The sequence below is a fragment of the Sciurus vulgaris genome, assembly GCF_902686455.1.
Source record: "Sciurus vulgaris genome assembly, chromosome: 2".
Classification (NCBI taxonomy): Eukaryota; Metazoa; Chordata; class Mammalia; order Rodentia; family Sciuridae; genus Sciurus; species Sciurus vulgaris.
The window spans coordinates 110,464,139-110,488,595 of record NC_136462.1 but is presented as its reverse complement, the minus strand read 5'-3'; the positions used below and the strand labels follow the sequence as shown (position 1 = coordinate 110,488,595).

At 45.3% G+C, this 24,457-nt stretch overlaps 1 protein-coding gene across 4 annotated transcripts in view; it reads right to left on the bottom strand.

Annotated features, from left to right (window-relative positions):
• Nucleotides 1–7,266: 7,266 nt before the first annotated feature.
• TLN2 (talin 2) overlaps nucleotides 7,267–24,457 on the bottom strand; it is a 419,729-nt gene continuing 402,538 nt past the window's right edge. For 3 of the 4 annotated variants that reach the window (XM_079125623.1, XM_079125621.1, XM_079125622.1), the window contains 5 exons: nucleotides 15,872–15,997; nucleotides 14,000–14,062; nucleotides 13,687–13,914; nucleotides 10,644–10,769; nucleotides 7,267–8,944 (listed from right to left, as the gene is read on the bottom strand). In XM_079125623.1, coding sequence (XP_078981749.1) covers nucleotides 8,816–8,944; nucleotides 10,644–10,769; nucleotides 13,687–13,914; nucleotides 14,000–14,062; nucleotides 15,872–15,997 — 672 coding nt within the window. In that variant the 3' untranslated portion in view covers nucleotides 7,267–8,815. The remainder of the gene's footprint in view (nucleotides 8,945–10,643; nucleotides 10,770–13,686; nucleotides 13,915–13,999; nucleotides 14,063–15,871; nucleotides 15,998–24,457) is intronic. The other variant, XM_079125620.1, reaches the window with a different exon arrangement.

Sequence of the window (24,457 nt, the reverse complement as noted above, 5' to 3'; positions counted from 1 at the left end):
TCAGCACCGCCACCCCCCCCAAACATTGCTGTGCTCCATGGGAAGCAGGGTGTAGCTACTGGGGAATCAAGTATAATATCGATCATGTATCCCCAGTGGACTTGAAAGCTAAACGACTTGGTTAAAGCCAAGGTTCTCTGAAGAAAGGTTGGGGAGTTGCACTGAACATGCCTTTTGGAGGCAACGGGGATGCAGGAGAAATCACAAATGTTTGAAGAACTTCAAAACTTTGTGGGCTAGGGAGATACTCAGTTGGTAGAGTGCTTGCCTTGCAAGTGCAAGGCCCTGGGTTCAAATCCCCAGCACCACCAAAAAAAAAAGCTTTGCCCCTCTGCCTTTTCCTTCTCTTCCATGCAGCCTTCCCTTCAGGCCGCAGGCACCATCTCCTAGAGATCAGCTCAGGCCACTGGAGGTCCTTTCAGTATTTCTGTAACACCACCTTTGGACTGGAACTCAACTTCTGGATTTTGCTGGACGATGGTGAAAGTTACAGGAGGTTTCAGGATATGTAGGATCAAGTTGTTTCCTTGCAGCTGTGTAAGGAAGAGGACCCTGGGAAAGCAATCTTCAAACTATTTTGGCAAGTCATGCTGCCCTGTGCCACGGTGAGGCCACAGTGGGGGTGGGGAGGAAGGCGACAGCTGTGGTGGGTGGTAGCTGTTTAGGAGCAAACCTTTTGTTGCCTCTTCAAGTTCAGATCAGTTTGAGTCCAAAACAGCTGCTCTTCAAATGGATCGTAAACACTAGTTACAAACTAAAGTTTATCACCTGGTTAGCAATCTTTATCAAATATCTCCTATGTTCCCCAGCTCTGTCTTGGGTGCTGGGGAAGTTCCAGGTGACCAGACATGATCCCTGCCTGCCTGCTGAAGGGTATGGTTACCTACCTGTCCTCTCACCCCACCCTAAACTCGTCCCATTATCTGGCCCTGTCCACCAAAAGGGCCCGCCAAAAGTAACTGGCTCCTCCACAACTTGGCTCTACTAAGGCCATGTAAGCCCAGACCCTTAAGGGGGCCCGCCACCATTTTTTCCCCCAAAGACGTGCTGAATAAAGCACCCCTGGTCCACGAGGTCTCCCTCCATTGCCTTTTTCTTTTTGTATTCTCTTGCACGTGCTTTCACCTGGGACCTAGGTGAGGTTGCTGCACAGATGAAGTGCTCTCTAGGTATTAGACGATTGCTATGTGTGCCCAGGAGGAAGGGGAGATGATAATTCCAGGAAGATTTTAGAGTAGGACACCAAGGTGTTCAAGGTGTGATCCCTTGAACATTGACCCTTGGAATTTGCTGGAATAAATTTAAAAGTTCTCTAAGGCAAAAATAAATAAATAAATGAATAAATAATTTTAAAAAATTAGGTATTTTATTCTTTTGGAAACATCAAATGCATGTGAGTATCTTAAAGGCCCCAAGTTCCCTAGACTTCTGAAGTTGTTAACCTGTACTTTCTTAAATCTGTCCATGAAGTCTTTCCTTTTTCCCTCAAGGGAAACAGCACTGATTAGTGTCCCATGGAGCCACACTGCCCCCTGTGGTCAAAACCACCCAGGAGGAGGACAGCAAACAGGCGCAAGGAGCTTTTCTCCACATACTCCAGGAACACCCACCTCTGGCAAGGATGCCAACCAGAGGTCGTGTGGCTTCCCGGTAGCTGAACAAAATGTCCCATTCCAGCAGGTGAGCTGATGAGGAACTGTAGGCCTGAGGAATGTGGCCGTGAGGCAGAGCAACAGCCAGCCCGAGGGTCTCCTCCTTCCTTTCAGATGAAGCCCCAAATCCGCAGAGGTTTGGCCCTGGCAGGCAGCCTCTGTCCCTGCAGTTTTAGGCCTTCCGTGGTCCCCTCTCACTCCTCCCTCCTTCCCCTGCTTCGGTTAGTCCCAGTCTGAGGGTCTGCTCCAGCAGATCCTTGGGTCCTCGGCCTTCTGCCTACAGTGGACAAGAAGCTGATTTTTCCAGGGGTCTCTAAGACCTCTGAAGGGAAGCACTGTGCCCTTATTTTCTTTCCATCTCCTCTCCTGCCCACAGAGTCCAGGGAACTGAGAGGACCCCACCTGTCTTTCCCTTCCTGCTTCTCTGGCCACCTTTGCAATGTTGGTGCTAGGAACATGGGCTCAAGGCCTTGCTCTGGGCCCCTTCACACTCTGGGTGACCTGGAGACCTGGACACATGGGCAGCATGGTCAGCCCTCTCATGAGCCCAGAAAGCATTTCTCCAACAGGCAGTTCTAAGCTGAAGAAATTAAATTTCTCTTTCTAAAAATAATCTGCAGAGTCTCCTGAGCAACCCGGATTGGCTGGAAACTATTGCCAGAGTCTGGGCCCTGTTACTTCCCTCCTAGGTGCTGGTCCTGGACAGGTGCCCCTGGGCCAGCCCTGGACAGATAGGGTCAGAGGCTCTCAGGTTGAGGAGATCCGGGCAGCAAAACCCCTGCTCAGGGTGGAAACACGGCCTCCACTGGTCCCCATCCTCTCTGCCCCATCGTTCAGGCACCTCTAGCATGAGCCAGGCTCTGCCACGTGCACATGAGGTTCCCTCTGCTCTGCTAGCATTCTCCCTACCTCTACCTATTTAGTTTCTATCCTACAGGCTAACCTCAGACTGGGGCTTTCCATAGACTGTTAGTAAAAACATGAGCAATGGAAACGAACTGGAGCTTGAGCTTCTATTTTGCAGCTTACTAGCTGGGAGATCTTAACATAGCAGTTGGGAGAGCCCAGCTCTACTAGCTGTGTGGCCTTTGGATAGTTGCTCAACTTCTCTGTGCCTCAGTTTTATCATCTATAAAATGGGGATGAAAAAATACTATATATCCTGCTGTATCTAGTTGTTGTAAGGATTAACTTGGGGTAACAAAATGTATCGTCAGCTATCTATAGGTGAAACATTTCCCCCATTAGCATTCTGATGGCAATCCCTACCCCTACAGACCTTCCTACAAAAGCTCTGTGACAGTGCACGTTCTCTTTCCTTGCTCTGAACTTTAAAACTTGGGACCGAATACACTCTGGAGTTGATGATCTTTAGCATGTTTCTACCCTTTGATCCTGAGTTCTCCCAGGATGAAATCTCCTTTCTGAGCTCCCTACAGAGAGGTTCATCTGGTAACTGAATTTGACGTATGCTGACCTGACACAAAACCCCTCATAGTGTGTTCCTGGGTTGCCCTTGTTTCCATGCCACTGCCCCGAGCCCTGGACTCACCGAACCACTCCTTACTCCCGAGGCATCGCCCCTTCCTAAACCCAGGCTGTCACACACAATTCCTGCTGCCTGGAGCAACCTGCCCCCGGAACTCCTATGCATGGAGTCTGCCAGACGGCCGCCCCTTGGCAGGCTTTCCCACCTTCAGGGCTCTGCAGTTTCTTCCACAGCCCTGGGTCAAGGTATTCTCCCTGGACTGTGACCTTCTCCAGGAAGTAGCTGGGCCTCAGCGTCCTGCACACAGCAGGTCTTTGGGGCATGGGTAAGGTGAGGTTCTTGATGGCCCTTTGGCCACGGGCACAGAGGATCTGAGTTCCAGCCACCTGCAAACCCATGCTTGCCTGTGGGGAGCTGTCGGTATCTAGCAGAATCAGACTTGGTGAGCCATGGGACACTGAGGCCTGACTCCCAGGAACTGGCAGCCACGGAGGACTGTCCCAGACCCCGGGGAGCATGTGGCACTGTGTGGGAGTGGTTCCCCGTCTGGTTATATGATAGTTTGCCCTAACTCCACCCCATCCTGGTCATCACAGAAGAAGCCCCCCCACTGTCAGGGCCTCTTTACCTGCCTGACTATAAATAAAGGAGTGGTGTGCTACTCCATCTTGTTAGAGGCCAGATCTGGTATGGCCCCATCCGTCACGCCTCCTCTCATTTAAGAGTACTGGCTCTTGTGTGTTTACTGATTAGATAAGTTTATGGGTAATGAATTGATTTATAGCCAACATCGTCCTCAGCAGTTAACCCATTCCTCATCCACGCGGGACGTGTCAGAACCCCCAACACCTGCCACTTCCTCTGCCGAGTCTTGGTTTGCCCCTGTTCACCATGGCCAATACCTTCCCCGCAGTGGCTGGGGGCTGAGGCTCTGTGTCCAGCAGCACCGAGCTGACATGTAGGAGACTCAGTAAACCTTAGGTCCCCTTCCCACTTCCTGGTCTGTTCCTCAAGGTTCCGTGCCTTGGTTTTGGTTGTGCTCAGTTCCAGTCATTCTTTTCTGATGTTGTTGTTCTTATTAAGCAAAGGTATTAAAACCTTCATTATCCATTGGCTTAGATATCCTAAATCATTATTTTTAAGATTTAAAAAAGCCTTTATTAGTTGTTCGACATACTGTGTGGTGATTCTTTGACCCCCTCTCCCCCACTTGCAGATTAGAAACCCCTCATATTTTTCTACGTCTGGCTGGCCCTAGAACAAGGACTTCTGGCCAAGCATCTTCCCCCTCAAACAGGAAGGAAGTTCCTGCAGGTTACATTTTTGGCGTCAGCTGTCAGAAGCGAACCAACCTTCCCGTGTCCTGTCCCAGGTCAAGTGCATCTCATGTGAACTTCTGTATTTGGCTTGCAGTCTTGCAGTGTGGGGGACTTGCATGGTCAAAAAGTCCCTGAGTTATTTGTCCAGGAAGGCTGTCTTAGCGAAAAATAATCTGATCTTCCTACTCAGCATCTATTTCTTCTTTGAGTTTCCTCTCATGTCAGCAGCTGACTGGAATTCAGTCCTGGCACTCCCACATACACCCTACCTCTCCTAACACATCTGGTAGTGTGGATCTGGATGGTGGTCAAGGCAGAATTTCTCACACAATAAGGACACATTCTCCTTCCTCTTTTCTACCCTCCTCCCATTACCATGAGACCTTCACACAGGTTCATTGCTTTAAAAGTTTATTTCTGATGAATAAAAAAAATAATTTATGTGATTAGATAAATTAATTTATGTGATTAGACATTACGACAAGGGCAGAGGTTAATTTTCCTGACCTCCTCTGGATCTTGCAGTGCGGCCTGGAGGCTGAGGGAGCCCGCCTTGCATCATGCAGGGTGAGGACATGCCGCTGGAGGGACTCACACGCAGAGGCTTCCTGGAGAGCTGGGAGGTGGGCTCCGAGGAAGGCTGAATCCAAACTCCCATCATAGAAAAGTGACAGCTCTTCGTCATGGTGTTTTAAAACCAAGCAACAGAAGCGCCATTACACATTCCTTCCTAATGGTCATAAATGCACTAAGCACGAGCGCAGAGGGATGGAGCCATAGTCTCAGGACATTAAAACGTGGTAGTTGGGATCCCTTTGGGAAGGAGTCCTTCCCCAGCAGAGGTCATCTCTTGAAGCCGGCACTCAGAGGACTCTGGAGCGGTGGAACGTGAGCCATGGGCACAGAAGTCAGGACCTCGGGGTTTCAGAGCTCTGGGAACCATTGCCTCTTAACCTGGGAATTTCTCCAAATTCCCTGGATCCCCAAAAGACTCTCAGAAGCAGTGTCCCCTTGGCCAACAGAGGATTCATTTCCTTCAGAAATCTGAGAGCAGAACATGCTGATGTTCTGTCCTGGGACCTACAGGCTCCCAGATGCCCTGGCAGAGCCCAGAACTGAAGAGCTAGGAGAGAAGATTCTGGGGACCACCTGCCAAGGAGAAAGTAGGGGCATGAGGTGAGGCCTGTGAGTTCCCTGGGAGCAGAGACCATGGCTTACTTACCACCTTTGCCCTGTGCCTGCTTCCCTCACAAGGTTTCAGCCTTGGGGTCCCTTGGGAGGTGGGGGTCCACTCTTTCAGGGGATAGCAATTTTTTTTGTATAATTTTTGTGATAAATTAGGAACTAGCTTCTGTTGCTTGCACACACATGGGCTGAAAAATCACCCAGACAGAAGGTGGGCAAGACCCATGAGAAGCTCAAAGGGTTTTCTGGGATAAAAGTATGTGACAGCAAGGGGGCAGGTAGCTTGGCCCTAAGCCTGTGCTTAGACTGTAGGCTGGGCAGTTTCTTTGGCAGATACCTAATGCCCAAGAACCAGCTAGGACCTGAGCACTTGCTGGCACTGACCACCAAGGCCACCCCTGACTAGACACCAGTGGAGCTAAACAAGGGCTATCTGACCAAACATAGTCAAAGCATCCTTGATCTGAAGACTTTTGAAAGACAACACAGCAAAATCCAAACTCCCACATCACCAGACAGCTCTGAAGTCTAGTTCAGGTGCCTTTTCTGACCATCAAAACCAGCAATTTTCTGGACAAAAAGATCAGCCTAAAGATTCAAAGCCCAGTGTCAGTTTCCCTCGGGGCAGAGCAGGTGAGAAGTGGCACATGGCTGCACACCTGCTGTACCTCACTGCGGGGGCATGTTCTAGGCTCCAGATGTGGGGCTGCTTCTACTGGGAACCATGCTATTGTCACATGCTCTAAAAGTTCATGCCCCAAATGCAACTCACATCTCATTATTTCTCTCTGAAGAACCAGAAGCCCCCTTGATGCCACCCAGGGCACTTGTACCAACACGTATTAAATAATGCCCAAAGCACAGCCCTTGGACTGTTTTATGAAATGAGAAAAGACCAAGCCACCACAAGGCCATTCACATACACACATGCAGGGAGGATGAGAAAGGGACAGATGAAAAGCCAGGACCACACCAGATGATGACTGGGAGCCAACTTCCCCAGACTCCTAGCAGCAGAAAACTTCAGACAGGCCATTTATATAGGTCCTACAAAAATAAACTGTGTTCCATGAGTGCCCTTTAAAGTTGTAAAGGACAAGCCTTTCCATTTGGTTTCTCTCTGGAGGTTTTTCTGGTATCAAATGTAGTTGGGGTCTTAAACAACCCTGAAGCAGGGATGGAGAACCCATTGCTTGCTGGCCCCTGCCCCCTCCTGGGATGCCAGAAGATGAAGGGGGACAGATGGAAGGGAAGAGGGGCACTGCCCTGGGGCAGTCTAAAAGAAAAGGGGGAGGGCTGGGCCCTGGAGGGGCTTCCCATAGTCCCACCTTGTGAGGCCATTAGCACATCCACAGCCTGAGCTTTTGGGTCTGACTTCCAAAATCTCAGGAAGCACCCTGCACCCTCCTCAGAGTGTCCACCCAGCACAGGTGTGAGGAGCTGGGTCAGGTACACCAAGAGAGGGTGAGCCAGGACTGTTCTTGCTTTACCCTGAGAGGCCAGGACTCCCTGCTCTTCCTCTCCTTCGTCAGAGTTGATGCTCCCTACTCTCACTCTCCCCAGCAGCTCTCCACCTGTTGATCATTTATACTCCTCTTTCTACTTCGCTGAAAAAAAAAAATTTCAATATGTGTAGCACTTACAAGTCATCTCATAAAGGTGGGAAACTGTCAAGTTCAATTTTAAAACCATGGCTAGGTTCTTCTAAAGCGGGATCACTGACCAAAGTCAAAAGGTGACATCTTTTGAGGACCAGAGACCAACTTTTCCTCCTGGATGAAAATTTGAAGCTGAGACAAGGTACCCCCAGCCCCACCCTTCCGACTGCCTTCAACAGTCTTCAGTCTTGAACACTATGTGCCTCCATTAACTCCTGTCTTTGTCTCATGGATTCTTTCAAAGCCATATGTTACCTGGCATTAACCTCTATCCTACAAACCATTCATCCTCCATGTAGTATCCTGGGTAAAGGCTCAGATTAAAGGTAAATTCAAGTTCTTAACACGTCCTTCCCTGGAGAGGGCACAGAAAAAGGAGAGGAGGAAAAAAATAGGAAATTCTGGAAGTGTGGCAACCAAAAGACGAACTCCAAAAACACTCTATGTCCTCACTTAAATATAAGCAAAACTATCTGGTTAAAGGTTCACATTGATTTTAGGATGCATCTAGATTCTGAATACTAAGATGAAAAAAAATGTCCTCTTGGGATGGTAATGGGTTTCCCAACAGATGTCTTCCAATCCTGAACTCTGGTCTCCTGAGAGTAGAGACAAGGGACTTGAAGATGGAGTTGCTTCATTCCAGCTGAAGCCACCCGATTACTTAAGAGGGCTGTCGCACTGACTGTCACAGGGACATGGGTTTTTGCACATGAATCTGTATGAACTGAAGCAGCCTCTGCAGAATAAGGAGCCCATGCATTTTATTCCAGTCCCGGCTCACCAAGCCCTGCAAGGCTCCCACAACTCTGCCCTTTGGATTATGGAGGGGGAAAAAAATAACTGTTTGATTTTTGGGGCCACAGGATACAAGATGGGTCTAGATTGTACAAGGAGCTTACACACTGAGGCAAGAAAGCGTGCAAACAGGAGCAGGGATTCTTCACCCCTTGGGTGAACTAGTGCTCAAGACATGGAAGGAGGACCTCAGTCACCCTCCCAGAGTCCACCTGGGTTTGTGATTCTGGCTTTTATTACCATGTCCAGCTCCAACTTTCATGTTCTCTTGAGAGGGAGAAGAATATCGATGTGTATCTATGACATCAATGATATCACCCCCGGGGTCGTTATATTTTTGTTCCTAGTATGATTTCACAAAGGGGCCCAGCAGCAGTCCTAGAGAAGACCAACGAAAGCAAAGGTGTCTGAGAATGACATAATACTGACTTCTCTTTTTTGGTAACAGTCCACAAAACGTGCACCCCGTTCTCCCGAGATATGGCGAGGCACAAGGGGAGGCGGAGGAGGAACTGTGGGTGGGACACTGTACCGTGCAACATCAGGATCATGCAGCCAGTGCCAACAGGACAGAGAAGTGAGAACGGGACTCAGGGCTCTGGACTTGCCCCAGGGGGAGGGGCTGGCAGTTTCCAGGTAAGTGCCCGGCTCTCAGGAACACTGTTTGTCCAGTTCTTGCAGGCCAGTTCCTGGGGCTCCCATCCTGGCCTGGCCTTAACCCTCATCCTCCCTCAGTTCAGTGGGTAGGAATTTATACTGCTGCTGGCGGATCTGGGCCAGTTTTTTCCTTGCTTCTTCCAGTTCTCGTTCTTTCTTTAGCATTTCCTCCTGGGCAGCGATGATCTAGAAGAAGAGCAAGATAATCTCATGCTTTTAAAGAAATCACTGTCTCCCATGGGACACAGCAGTGCACTGGGAATAGCATTCTTAGCTCGTGACACCAGCTTCATGCGATGGTTTGGGTTTTGAGACCAATGATCCAACTGACCCAAGAAAATGAGCTGACTTCTGGCCACTGATTGAAGAGTGAACACCTGCGGCATCACTGCTGTGCACCAGGCTCTGGTGTGAGCATTCCACAGAGGTTGTCCCACCATCTTTGGGGCAACCTGTGATGTATGCTCTACCAAAAGTCCTATTTTTCCAACAAGGAATCTGAAATTGAAAGGTATGGGGCCACCTTCCTACAGTCACTTAACTAGAGCAGAAGGAACCAGTCCAGGTGTTCTTAATGCTAAAACTGGTGACTGTCACGACTAGATGGCCTCCAGATAGTTAGCTCTTGGCATGTGGAAGACTGGTTCCCTATCACTCCTCCCATGGGTGCTCAAGTACCTTATATAAAAGGCCATGCGCATCCTGCTGTACACTTGAAAGCATCCCTAGACTACTTATAATACTGAATATAATGTGAACACTATATATATATATATAACTATATATATATATAGTTGTTATGCTGTATTTTTTAGGGAGTAATAAAAGGAGAAAAGTCTGTACATGTTCAGTGCAGATGCAATTTTTCTTCTGAATGTTTTCAACCTATGGTTGGCTGAATCTGAGAATGTGAAACCCATGGAAAGATTCAGAGGGAAGCCTATACTGACTTCATGCTTCTAAGGTGACTGAGGAATACTAACTGGGAATTGTGTTAAAAGTCCAAGTTTGTGTTCCAGAGAGTCAAATAAATTCCAATGAGTACTCTAAGTGAGGTGGGGGCATTGAATGCAGCATTTTCCTGATTTGTGTGATCACAGACCCTCCTTTGTGTTACTTCTTATAGAAGAAGTGCATCAAGAAACATAATCTGGTAAAAATGCATCCACAGTGCATAGCCAAAATAGGGAGAGTTGTGGGAAGAGTTAACTGATAGGAAAAACCGTCTCAGATGATGGATCTGTGTTAATGCACAGAAAAAAACAGCAAGCCTGGTTTCTGGGTGTTCCCTCCTCACTGTCATACATGAGAATGCCACTGCCTAAGTCAGTCCCATGTATTCTAAAAGTTCTGGGAGACAGTAAGCATTCATTCTCTTTGTGAGGCCAAATGACTAGAGTTGGCAACAGCTTCAAATATATCACTGTATTTAAATAACATTGCTGTTCTCTAATTTCCATTCCATTTTCCTCTGCAAAACAAAATCCCTGAATTTTAGCTAGGTAGATAGTTAACACTATACTTTCCAGCCTCCTGTGTAGCTAGGATGGCCACGTGACCAAGTGTTGACCAATGGCATATAAGCAGAAGTGATATATGCAACTTCAGGGTCACGTCCTCCCCTCCTTTCCCTCTTGCTGGTTAATGGAAAGTTGTCTTGGACCAAATGGCCAAGGGCACTCTCTCAGGCATGGTGGAATAATAAGGCAGATGGAGTTTGGGTCTCAGAAGTGAAGGACTCATCACATCATCCCTAGACTGCTTACACCCAGTTATATGAGGAGAAATATGTTTCCATCTTATTTAAGTCACTCTTCCTTTGTGTACCTATTATAACATAACACCTGTCTTGGGAATAAACACTACTATAGATTTAGTCACAAACCTGAGCAATGCCCCCCACAAACTTTGTTTTGACTACGACATCATCATCGTCAGTTTTGCCAAAGGCTGCCTTCTGGGCTGCACGAACAAGATTGTCTGAGGCTCTTTTCACAGCATTCCCTGCTGCCTGAAGAGGGAACAAAACACACGGCATAGCATTAGAAATAGCAAGAATGGCACGAAGGTACAGTTCATGAGACCATGAGTTAATTTATCATTCAATTATAACATAGATGTTCTCTCTAGCCAGTGAGTATTCAGGTGTCCCTTTATCCACTCATCAATTCTACCAACACTGGCGCCTACCTACCCAGTGTTGAATAAGATACTTTTTGGCCCCCAAGGAGCACAGACTTTTGAGGGGAATTACAATCATGCAGTAAATGACGATAGCAAGGTGATATGTATATTAACCGAAGTGTGCTTGGGGGCTGCTTCCTTGGCCTAGAAAACCATGGCTGCCTTCCCCATCGAACTCAGCGTGCACTTGAAGATGTGGCTCAGACATCACCTTTTCCTGTCTGCCTCAGCCCTACCCACACTCCCACTCTTGGTGCCCCTGGAGTGCCCTGTGCTGGATTCTTCACATCCCTCATTGCTTCTGTGGTTGCCTGTCTCCCTCCTGGACAGTGACAACTTGGGGCAGGAGCAGTAATTTGAATCTCTGCATCCCTAGCACCTGTCACGGGCTACTGAGAGTGAACATCTAGGGGAAGATGATCTGAGGGAAGAAAGGACTATGACCACACAAGCAAGGGAGTGCCCTGAATGGAGCACTGGGATCTCACCATATCTAGGACCTTTACTGCTATACTCTATGGCACAGTGGGCTTTATGCCACAAGCTTAAGCATAGGGTGAATTATAGAGACAGGTATAGAAAAGCTTTTCAATGTGAAGTCTACATTTTCTTAAAGGCTGTTGCCCATTCTGGGGCTTACTTTTTTTTTCCCCCCTAATACTGGGGATGAAACCCAAGTGTTCTCTACCACTGAGCAATGTCCCAGATGTTTTTGTTTTTTATTTTGAGATAGGGTCTTACTAGTTGCCCAGGTTGGCCTTGAACTTGCAATTCTCCTGCTTCAGTCTCCTGAGTAACTGGGATTAGAGGCAGGCACCACTGGGCCCAGTTCTGGCTTCCTCTTAATTCTTATGAAGCATGAGACTGCGGACTTGTCCTTTGCCAGCTGAGGTTTGGAATTTTCTTCTAATGTCAGTCAAAGCTTTAGTAGGCTTCCCATATTCCTTACCCAGCACCCCTCATGAGAGGTTAGCAAAGAGAAAATTAAGAGATTTTTCCCCCAAAGTTAACTGGCCCTTCTGGTTGGTGGTCTAAAGTGACCAATGAGGATTACAAGGATTTGCACAAGAGGAGGAAGGAAAGTAAGTTAATGTATGACAGTCATTGTGTGCTGATTCTCTAAGGCACTCTGTAGCCCCACTTTTCTGATATGGAGACTGAGGATAAGGAACTTGTCTAAGACCTGATGACTTGTCAGGTTTACAGCTCAGATCTGGACATAGGTTTGTTGAGCCCCGGAGAACTCCTGAGGTGTCTGTAAGGGGCTCAAACATGACATTGCAGTGTCCATAAATCATGTAACAAGAATGGTGCTGTGTTTATCCTGTGTGAATTCTTAGAACTTCCAAAACCCCGTTCATGTCCACTATCCTATTTGACCCTCATGAGTCTGGAGTGGACATTTCCACACCACACTACAGACAAAGCTTTGGAGGTCTCAAAGTTCCAAGTGATTTGAGACCCTGGTGTATGAGACCATGCGCCTGACACATGGTAGAGGCAGGCTGCAGCCCAGGTCTCTTGCAATTCAGGCTGTGTTCCTCAAAGGTATCCCCCAAACTCAGGAACCACAATATTCAGAAACATGCAGCTCCTAGTTCCCTATAAGAGTCAGTAAAAGCAAGGAAGGTGGGTCAGAGAGACTCGGGAGGGTCACGCTACAGAAACACTTGGGGGCTTTCAAAATAGAACAAGGATTCTGAGTTCTGATGGAGTGGTTCAAACATTTCTGCCCTTTATGATTTCACTCATGACTTATATAAATATATTTTAGTAATATAAACAATCTGCATTATAACACATTACAATAATGAAAATCCAGAAAACTGGAAAGAAACAAAATGTCCAAAATACAAGAAAATTCTATCATCATCATGCATGTAATACCATGCACTCATTAAAAATGAGACTCATGAAGAATGGGGCCTTATCTTCAGGAGGAAAAAATGTGTATGATAACACGGTAAGCGAAAAGAAAGCAGAATGTGTCTTGCTATGATTACAATCAGACAAAATTATCTTATATGTAGATAATAACAGAAAACAATGAAACACTGACGTGTGGAGATGTTGAGGCTAAGTTGTTTTTCTATTCAAACATTTAAAGTATTTCTATAATTACAGTAATCAGTGTATATGCACTGGGAGGGACTTGATTGTCACTTTTGGGGATACAGTCTCTGGGGCTCCGGGAAACCTCAGCAACATGCTCAGATTCCTCATGGTGCTTTCGCTCCCTGCTGGGGTAAACGCTGATTCAGGGCATCCTCTGAGAAAGGCACCAGGTTGGATGTGAGAGGTGCCAAGGTAAAGACATGGTATGTAGGAAGCACACAGCCTCATCACAGAAATCAAAATAAACCTGGTACCATGTGACCAAGAACCATAAGACTGGTCAGCCCAGGGGTGCTGGCAGGAGACAGCAGGGACTGATTGCCCAAGACCCAGGAGCCCTAAGGAGGGTTTTCCAGAAGAGGTGACTTTGTGGTGAGTCCCAAAGGACAAGTAGGAGTTTGCCCAGTTGGGCTGGCAGGAAGGAGAGCCAGGGCATCCTAGCTTAGTAAGGGACCCAAGGGATCAGCCCTTGAGGCCCAGGTGGAGATGTGACCTTGGTGGGGTAGCAGGTGTAGAATGTATGGACGCAGGAGGCGGAGGATGAAGCTGGACAGTGGGACAGAGCTGGCTGATGAAGGCCTGGTAGGTCATGCCAAGGAAGTGAGACTGTCCCCTTTGGCGACACTTACCCGCTCCAACAGGAGTATTTTCCCACCAGCATCAGTGACCATTACCTGTAGCCGCCTCATGGCCTCTGAGTCCTGGTCAGCTTTCACCTTGCAGGCCACAAGGAGCTGAGCTGTGGAAGCGGCGACCTGCTTGGCAGATGAGATGAGCTTCTCCTCGCTGGCATGTCCCTGAACAGAGGCATTGGCTGCCTCACAGAGACTGCTGGTTGCAGCTGCCACCATTCGGGCCTGAGGACAGTCAACAGAGAAGTGACCAAAGGCCCAAACCTCCCTCAGAAGAGCCACAAAACAAAGGAGGAAGAAGACAACTCACGGCAGAAATCAGTCCCTGTGACCACTGTCCGTCATCTGCAGCATTGGCGGGGCTGGAGCCCACCTGGAAAGTGGAGTGGGAAACCTGCAGTTGGGGCTGGAAGGCCAAGGTGGCCTGCAACCCCAACATACCCTTCCTTGTCCTGTAGCTGGACACACAGCATCGTCTGGTGACACCCACCAACAGCACTGGCCCGAGAATAGAGCAGTGCTTTATCTCACAGGACACTGGCCATGGCCACACTGCACCAGCACATCCTGGTTGGTTTCCACCTGGGGCCATCTAAGATGCAAAGGGAACTTCCAGGTACTGTGTTTCTAGGAAACGGCTTGGGAATGATGAACTGGTGCAGGTGTCCTCTGCTGACCTTGCCCCATTTTAAACATGGAAGCCACCATGTCCTCCTCTTTCTTAAGGAAATGTAGATTATTTTGTCAGGGGTGGGGAGTGGAGTAAGAGGCTGGAAGTAAGGAGGATCTCTGGTAAGAAGGGATTTTTCTGTAGATCTGAGGGTGTAGCTATGGGGGGAAATACCTTCATAGGGTGGGAGGTGCCAGCGAGGGCAGGGATGAGTATCTCAATTTGAAAATGAAACTGGGGATCTGTCACCAATTACAGGCACCTGCTGGATATCAGATAAAATTCCATAGTCCTACATATTATCTTAGAATCCACCCAGGATCAGCGGAACCTCCTTTGCCACCTTTTTAAATGCTTGAACATGTGAGATCCTTGGAGGACAGGAAGTGTGCCATATTCGAGGTAGATTTTCCTGATGTCTAGTGCTATGTCTAGCTCATACTCAGCCCTTTGGATGTTGAAGTAAACTGAAATTTTTAGGTAGGACCTTCTGTTTGATGATCCATCTGTGCTCTCTGTTTTGACCAACAAGAACTTGATGAATATGCAAGACAAGTTCAGCACCCTAGATCTATAGGTGCTACATGAGAAGCCTGTGTGCCAGGTGGGGAGACCCACGTGCATTGACACTGAGTAACATCATACAATGTCTTAGAGAGAAGAGTCAAAGAATGTGGCTAAGTTTATAAGAGACTTCCTGGGGGAAGAGGCATGGCCACTGGTCAGGCATAACTTCTTGTCTGTACAAGATGTGATCCATCTGTCTATACTGAGAGCAAAGGCCTTTTAATATCAAACACAAGTATCTGAGAATGACAGTGACTAAATGCTCCAGATCCACAGCCAGACAGGCTTCTGTAGTGCCTTGAGAGGCTCTCTGTAAGACACATTTCGATTGGGTGGTTCCATGTTGTAGGGGAATAACAGGACGCCTGGTATATTTTCAATTGGAAATCTGCTACATATCCAGAAGTCCTCTTCTAGTGCAGATAGAAGGGGTGACTGGACATGAAACAGACTGAAGAAATTTCAGGTTTAAACCCAGGCTGGTCTTTTGACCAAGAGGCTTAGAAAAGCGCTAACTGCAAAGTTGGCCAACATTCAGCTCAACAGTTCTAAAAGCAAATGGAGTCATATGCAGTTGGAAAGTGGTATCACAAAGCTCCTGACTGTGCGGCTTATCGGGTCATTCACCAGGAAACCATGACAGTTTACATCTTTAAACAGCCTAATGTACAGTGGGAATATAAGTTTCTAGTTCGGCCCTGATGGCTGCCTGGAATGGGATACTATTCTTCTTAACAAGAAACAGATGAGAGGCTCAGAAGCCAAGCCTTTTATTCGGTCAGTCAAGTTTAAGCAAACAGTTTTCAGTGGCTGGGGCAAAGCCTGGCAACTCAGGGAGAGAAGCACAGCACACATTTCCTCAGCAGGGCTGAAGGCTCTCTCCTCTCTTCTTTGGCTTCTCCTGCTCTGAAAGTGCTCTACCACTGGCCAGCCAGGTTTACCCACCTTTCCTTGGGCCACTAGCTCCCTCTGGGCTGCGGAGGCTGATTTGACCAGGGCACTCGTTGCAGCAGCAATGGATTTAGCAGCTTCCAAGATCTGTTCTTCAAAATCCAAGGTCTCATCTGCTTGCTATAATCAAAAGAAAACCATGTCATATGCAATTCATATCTACAAATGATTCTTTCTGCCAGACTACTTACTCCTCTGTCATCTGGCTCTTCCTTTGCCTATCACTTTTTGTGGACAAACCACAACCCAGAAGAAAGGCCTAAGCTCTCAGGAGGCCTCTTCTGCTGCTGTCCCTGTCTCACCCCTGCCCATCCACTTCAGAAGGTAGAAGTCATTATCTGTGATGTTCTATACAAGTTTTAAACTAGGAAATTCTAAGACAAACTATTCTTCCAGACCAGAATCTTTAGAGAAACAAATTCACTGTGAACAGATAAACTCAAATGCTTCCAGCAGCACCAATAACCCTCATCAAAATAATAATCATCAAAATCCAAAGAGTGACTTGTGGCTCACTCTGCCAGAGCTTAAGCCTCAAAAATGCACTGAAAAATGAAAAGATGGTAATTTGTTCTAAAAAGTCGTTTTTTTCTTGAGTAAAAACAAAAGCAAAGTAGCATCTGCATTTCTGTGGCTGAGCACAGAGTTATATATTAACTTATTATATAATAATAATATTGCCCAGTGGGGGAAAGAAATCAAGACAACATGACATCAAGGCAGAGCCTGTTCAGTCACTTGGACACATGAAGACTGGTTCCACCTTGGGGGGAACCCTGTTCACCACCACCAAGTCCCTTGTGACCAAAACAACCCAGGAAACTGGGAAGAAGCTTTGGGAAAGTGGGACAAGTGGAAAGTCAGTGGTTGCAGGCTGGGAGGGACGATGCATCACATTGGGGTGGTCAGACTTGGAAGACCTTCAAGGTCCTCGGTATTAAAATTCTATGACACTAAGTGAATTCAGTTAAGCTGCCCTTAGCTTGAAGAATGTTAAACGTGTCTGATGTGAAAAGATGATGGTCAGCCACAGCAACACTTCTCTCTATATGGGTGGTAATATACACATAGCATAAAGTTTACCCTTTTAATCCATTTTAAGTGTATAAGTCAGTGGTGCTAAGTACATTCACAATGTGTAATAGGAATACATGTTTAAGACTGCCTGCTATGTGCCAAGCATTTTGTTAGGCACTTCTATGTACACTAAATTGTTTGTTCTCACCAACAAAGAAAAAAATCCTATACTGAAATTATCTTTATCCTTATTTTTACAGTGAGAAGACTCAGGCTTAGGGAAGTGGAGTATTTGGCCCAAAGGCACATGGAAAAATGAATAATAATTGAAGCTAGAATCTAACACTTAATATCTCTGACTTCAAATAATGTGCTTTAACTAACCTAGATCTTAGGGTATCAAAGAAGCCAATCAGGTCATAGGTTCAAAATTAGTCTGCTCATGGGCCCAAATAAAACATCAGTCAGTAAGGTTACAATTTTTTTCCAGATCTCTATTCTTAATGGTCATATCTTGAATGATGAGAGATGCTAATTTTTTTATAATCCATTTTATCCAAATAAATTTCAATACATAGCTAGTGGATTTGAAGAAAGATCCACTAGACATGCATTGAATAAGTTTTTTCATAAGCATTTTACAACTTCTGATACAGAATCTGTATGTTTTTCTTATCTCTAACAATCTTGCTCAAAGAGTATTCAGGACAGAAATGAATTCAGCTCCCCTGGATGCATTTTGGGTTGGCAGGGTATAGAATTTACTGGAATACAAAAATGACTTGTCATAAGACACTGACATAAAAGGTACTCTTGTGCTCAGTTCCCAAATAAGCAACACTAGGCTTAATGTAGGTATAGATATATGTGTGGGTGTGTGTATATTTAATGACCTTGAGATTAACAGCTTTTCCAGCAATTTATTCTGCAAAAGAAAATCAAGCACATGATAGATTAAGCCACTAGGGAAATCACAGAATTTTTGATATCAAAGGGAGTGGCACTCATTTTGCAGACAAGGAAATGGAGGCCCAGGTTAGTCCCTAAGTCTTCCAGACTCTTGTTTCAGGTGGCCTTGGCTATACCATGAACTCCAAGCCTGAGTTCACTTTATAGTGTGGAGTACTGGTCACCAGATTTCTGATTTCCCCAATTTTATGATCCATAGAAATGGAATTTCCTTAAAATTAAGTGCCAAACTTTAGTATGGGCAGATCTGAGATAATCATCTTATAACACAGGGCTGATTTGAAGGGCCTCCCACAACTTCTGCTACTCTAGAGGTTTTTATTTTTGTTTTTATTTTATTTTTTTTAAGACATGTGCTTAAAATAGATAAATAGATATTCAACAATACTTAACTTGGAAATACTTTAGACACCCACATATTTTTTTCTGGCGTTGGTAACTGCTGTATCCATCAAATGCTCTTTGATGGATCCCAATTTTTCTTCCCATAATATCTCTAATGCTTTAAAACAGACACTGCACAAAGTCTTATCTCCAAAAGATATTTGTTCTGATTAGAAAGCACTTGAGTTTCCCAAGAAAGGCTCAACAAAGCCTAATGCACTGGAGAGAGGCATGGAGGGCAGATACGTCGATGCTCCAGGTTGATGGAGTCCAGGATGGAATCCACTGCATTTGCAGATCCCTGTCTTGCTGTGTGTCAGGATTCCCATCAGGAAGAAATACCCACCCTGTCTCTCTCTCCTTCTGAAAATAGCATCACTTAATGTTTCAGGCCCTTCAAGCCTGAGAGAAAACAGGATCTCCCTAAGCTGAGTAGACTTGATGAAAGGTCTGTGCATCCCAGTCAATGTTCCCGCGAGTGAGCTTGGGCTCCTACCAGCTTCCAGAATGGAATCTGGGAGAAGGTAAATGAGGGTTGTGGGTGGGGGAGGCATACACTTAGCCAGATTGCAAAAGGAGAGAAAGTCTTTGAAAGACTTTTGTACATAAAAGGATCACAATTAAGGATGTGTTAACAGAATAATTCCTCCTGGAGCTAGGAGACTGGGGAGAAAAAGAACAGCCATGCAGAGCTGCTGCAAGGGAACCCAGGTGGGGAAGCTGCAGACCAGGCACCATAACCCACTGAGGTCTGGGTTTCCCCTCCAAAGGGACAGAGTTGTCAGTCATCTCTTTAACTGAGATACTTTGCTGACCTGACCCAGGGCAGCTGGATCTGCCTGTTTGGCTTATGGGAGGCTGAGGACAGTGAAATTCTCCACAACTGGATCATATAAAGCCCATCAAGATTGTTGAAATAATCTTTAAGTGATAATGACTACTATATGTGGTCGTTTCTGTTTCTTTATAATTACTGCATCAAGTGAAGGCAAAGAACTTAAGAAAATATGTCCTGAACAGACAGCCCTGGCTACAGAATTGCCAGAGGATGATGCAGATTCTGATTTGGCAGGTCCAAATCTTTATTTCTAAGGAAGGTAGTTATGGACTACTCTGTGGGAATTGCTGGCCCAGACTAAACAAAACAAATGTCAGTTACTCCCACCAATCTGTGATCTGCTTTAGGGTACATGTTGTATTTTACTCAATTGATGTTTCTCTACACAAAATCAGGCAGATGAGCCCTGTGATAGATAGTTGTTGAATGAGTGCATCTATTCAAAAGTAGTCTCCCAAGTTCCAGCATGCAGCCAGAGGACAATGCGCATGGCAGGAGGAGAAACACATACATTAAGTGTCCACATCATTCACTGTCCACTCCTGAACCACGGGGAATGGGTGCACACACAGCTACCAGCAGGCTCCTGCCCTGTATGAGGGCCTGGGTTGTTAATCCTACACTCTGCCGGCACCCCTTAACTAGCATTCATAGTTTGTGACAGTTAGTCATGCACACACAAATGTAAACACAGGGCATTTTACCATGAGGTGCTCTTATTTAACAAAACAGCTGAGAAAAATGCTAACAGATGTAGGAAGCATCTACTCTGTCCCATGAGGGTATTAGCTGCAGCCTCTCAGGGCTGAGTCTCTCATCATTTTCCCCTTCCCCAATCTCCTTCAGTTGAAAGGCTATTGGCTGGGCCACATCTAGCTCTTATACCCATTGTTTTTCCTGGCCTATCTGGCAGATTCCAGACTGTGATGGATTTATCCTCATTTGGGCTTTTTTATAGTTTTGAGAAAGGTCTAAGTGTCCTTTTGTTGTTATTTTTCGTGCTTGCTGATCTTCTGTAGGGCTGACCTTTTAAAAAAGTGAGAGACCCGGTGAGAGCCCTCTTGGGGAAGGCTACACTTTGGGTTGGCTCCCTTCCCATGCTCAGGAGTTCAGGAGAGCATTCAAGGCCCCTGTTTTGCTCAGACACATCTCAAGTTTCAGGAGCCAGAGTTCCCACTGGAGTAGGAGAGGGAAAGTGGAATGGAAAAGAGAGAGGAAAAAGAGAGGCCTTTTCTTATTTTTATTTTGGATTTTGGCCTTTCAAGGGTTCTGAGAACATAATCTTTCCAATGACTCATTCTTCATTCTCTCCTACCCACCTGATGGGTGTTAGAAGTAATAATTCATGGATCTAAAGTATGACTGACTCTCAGTGGATGCGCAAGAACTTTTAGTAAGTCATTTCATTTTTATTTCTACTACTACATTTTTTTTTGTGGTCTTAAAAATTGGTTTTCGGACTTTCAGCTAAGATAATTTTTAATCCATGTGAACCTTATATTTATCTCTTAGTTCTAATGAAGATTCTACCTGCCATTTCTGACAACCTAATTACAAAGAGAAAAAAAAAATAAAGGAAGCAACAAGTGACACGATTCACATGGGCACTGGACAATGTGGGCATTGATCACTGCTCTGCACTGTCTGACATGACTTTAGGTCTTTTTTTAATATGTATTTTTCATTTGTTGATGGACCTTCATTTTATGAATTTATTTATATGTGGTGTTGAGAATCGAACCCAGTGCTTCACACATGCTAGGCAAGCACTCTACCAGTGAGCCACAACCCCAGCCCACCTCAGGTCTTTACTACTGCCCTTTTCTAGGTATCAGTGCATCAGTTTTCTGTTTATAACATGAGAAACAGCTCAGTTCTCTTGGTCTTTAGCTTAGACATGTTATCATTCCCTATTACATTCCTTAGAAGATTTCCACCAAAATAAGCAAGAGCTACATTTTCTCTCTTCCATCCTCACAGAGGTTCCACTTCTTTCCTGCTGTATCTTTACTGGTCCACCAGAAGGGCTCCTGGGCAATGCTAGGCAAGGGGAAAACATCCCCTTCTGTGCTCCTGCTTTGTGAATTATGCTCGTGCAGCCCCTTCTCCCAGTGAACTTGGAGGTGAACGAGTGAATGGCACCCTTAGGAGATGGCCCTAAGGTCATGGCCCTGACTTCTGCCTCCCTACTTGAAACCCCCTGTTGAGGGACTGCCTTGTTGAGAGTCCAAAAATACAATGTCATTTTTTCTAACAATCAGTTACATAAAACAAAAGTATGGCTCTGGTATCATCTTTCCAATTGGGTTTTACTTTTTTTTGTACTGGAATGGAACCCAGGGTGCTTAGTCGCTGAGCCACAGACTTAGCCTTTTTATTTTTTGAGACAGGGTCTTGCTAAGTTGCTTAGTACCTTGCTAAGTTGTTGAGACGGGCTTTGTGATCCTCCTGCCTCAGGCTCCTGAGCTGCTGGGATTACGGTGTATGCCGCTGCATCCAGCTCCAGTTAGATATTATACTTTCCTCTGTGTTACTAAAAATCTTGGAGAATACTGACTATTAAAAGCAAGATCATGTATCAGAAACTTAAAAGTTCATTGGCTATACTTTTTAAAAGGGTATATTGCATATAATTTAAATGTCCTTCAGGGAAAAAAGGAAGCCAACACCTAGAATGCCTGCAACACAAATGAGGCATGTTCCTGCCAGCTGGAAGCCCGAGTGGAACAAGCAGCCATGTTTTTCCATTTTCTGTCACGAGTTTGGCTGCTACCAGCTTGCTTCTGTTTTGAACTGAGAGGTTCCTTGGGGAAGGCCTTGGCTAAATCACAGAAGAGCTAGATCAGCTTCTCTTTTGGAGAACCCATGGGTGGGTTGGCTCTAGGAGCAACACCCTCGCTAGTTCTAACAAAAGGTAAATCTCCCAGAACAATTGGAACTGCCAAGAGCCCAGGCCAGCTGTCCAGGTTAGCCTGGTTTCAGAAAAGCTCTAGGGAGACTAAAAAGACTCAGTGGTCAACAGAGAGAGAAAGTACTGTCAAATGGTTCGGCCTGGGACCAAGCAGGCACCACCCTCTACATCCAGATGAGCAGTAAATGCAAGTTCATGCACATTCTATTGGAAAAGGGTCAAACTTGCATGATGAGTACCTTGGGAGTGGTTTCTCCTGTAGCATCCATTGCTTCCTTACTTGTTATTTTCAAAATGAAAATTAATAATATTAATGAAATGATCTTCTAATTATTATTTCTGATGTAAAAATCTGTAAAGATTTCATCATGCTCCCAAGAAAGGGGGTCACTTGAATGTCTATATAGGAAGCATGGACAAAGAAATGGTAACAGAATTTTTCCAAAGATCTAATCGGATAAATTTACTGTATCTATGCCCCTTTAATAGAAGTCCTGTGTGTGTGTGTGAGGAGGGCCTGACAAGGAGCTAAAGGAGTCAGCTCACTTTGGAATGTGTCCTGGCCGAGTTCCCCACACATACTTGCTTTCAACTCTATAGGTCTTCTGGCCTGGAATTGATGAGTAGCACATGAGCCCAAAGCCCACAATTTACAGACAGAAAATGCTGCATTTGCTTCTGCCCTTTCCTGAATATTTGCTTGCCTTTCTCCATTTACCAGAGGGCATGCTGGTCAACAGCAAAATCACCAAAAGAAACATGAAAATCCCAAAAAATCCCATCACTTTAAACTAACGGACTTCATCTGAAGGTCCTTTCAAAACTGTTTGTTTAAAATTATAATGACTTACTGTTTATTTTGCATGGCCATTTGTCATTTCAAACAATAGCAAGTGGACTCAAAACCAAGGCCAATGTCCTTACTGTGCAAAGGTGGGATGATTGTGACAGGCCCTCAAAACTCACCCAGCAGAGCATCTACTGACACACAGAGATCATGTCTCAATGGAAAAGGACTTCAGGGACAGGTGCCACTTCATAAGTCCAGAAGTCAGGACTCCAACACTGCATATCCCTCTCCTGTGTCATTCAAGATCCTGCCACTATACGTTCAATGTTAGATGACCTGGTGATGGCTTCTAGACATAGTCAGGACACATTCCTTGATAGGGCATTGCTCATTTGTATACTCATTAGTGCTTGTTAAAAGAGCACTTCTTTTCTCCAAAAAACTGAACCATGAGCATAGTTCTCTTTCCAGAAAGCCCTGTTTATAAAATCTGTTAGTAAGAGAACTCAGGATGAACTCACATGTGCTTCACTGGCTGGTCTCTGAAGAAGATGACAAAACCAGCCAAAGGTGACTGTTACATATCAGAAAAAAATATTTTCTATACCATAATCTCAAACTTCCTGCCATAGCCAATTAGGCTATGGAATTATTTTCTGATTGGCCTCTTATTATAAATATTATTGACCTCTGCTGACAAACTCATCTGTAAAAGAAAATTCAACACAGTATAGTTCACATTGCATTACCTTTATTAGCTATATTCAGTCTTAACTGAGGTTTGTGTAAAGCCCTGTGCCTCACCACTTGAGAAAGTTAATTTTGCTTATGTATTTTGGTACTCATATAGCAAGGAAAGTTACAGATAATTGATTTGTGCTCTTTGAATTTTAATGGAAAACTTGGTCATAAAAAGTGTGTGTGTGTGTGTGTGTGTGTGTGTGTGTGTGTGTGAGTGTGTGTGTGTGTGATGCTGGGGATTGAACCTAGGGACTTGCCCATGCTAGGTATAGCATTCTACCATTGAGCCACACCCCCAGTCCAAACTTTACTAACTTTGAAGTTGAAGATCAGGATAAAAATGAACTGAAATGAAATATAAATCTAGATGTGTTTGGAGGTTAAAATCCTAACCTTTATCTCATGTCACAGACATGGGTTGGAATCTTCCATTTTTTTTTTTTTATCAAGCACACAACTAAGCTGTACAAAATATCTCAAGCTCTTATGAAACATCAATAATTATTATTTGTTTCTATACTAAACAGATAATCTAAAGTAATTGATACAGTTCTCAAATGCTATAAGAAGAAATGGAATAAAACATAATGAAATGTAATGAACACTCCATCTTCTAAATCTACTTATATTCTTTCCTGTTGCCTTATAAACTTTGTTAGGAACCCCCGGAGACAGGGCAAGACACTGTAGGAATATGTTTGATATATAGTTGGATTAAATAACAACCTAATATATCAAACATATCACACAGAGGCCTGCAGAAAAGGCATCCAGGTTTGACTGAGCTTGAGAATAGGCACAGCATTGAAGGCTGCACGGAGTGGTCACCATTGCAGCAACTTCCAAACCTGTCTCTGGAGCACAGGTCTGTCTGCAGGTGTGGAAACGGCGCCATTAGCGATATTGTCAACACATGCACCAGTACTTCCC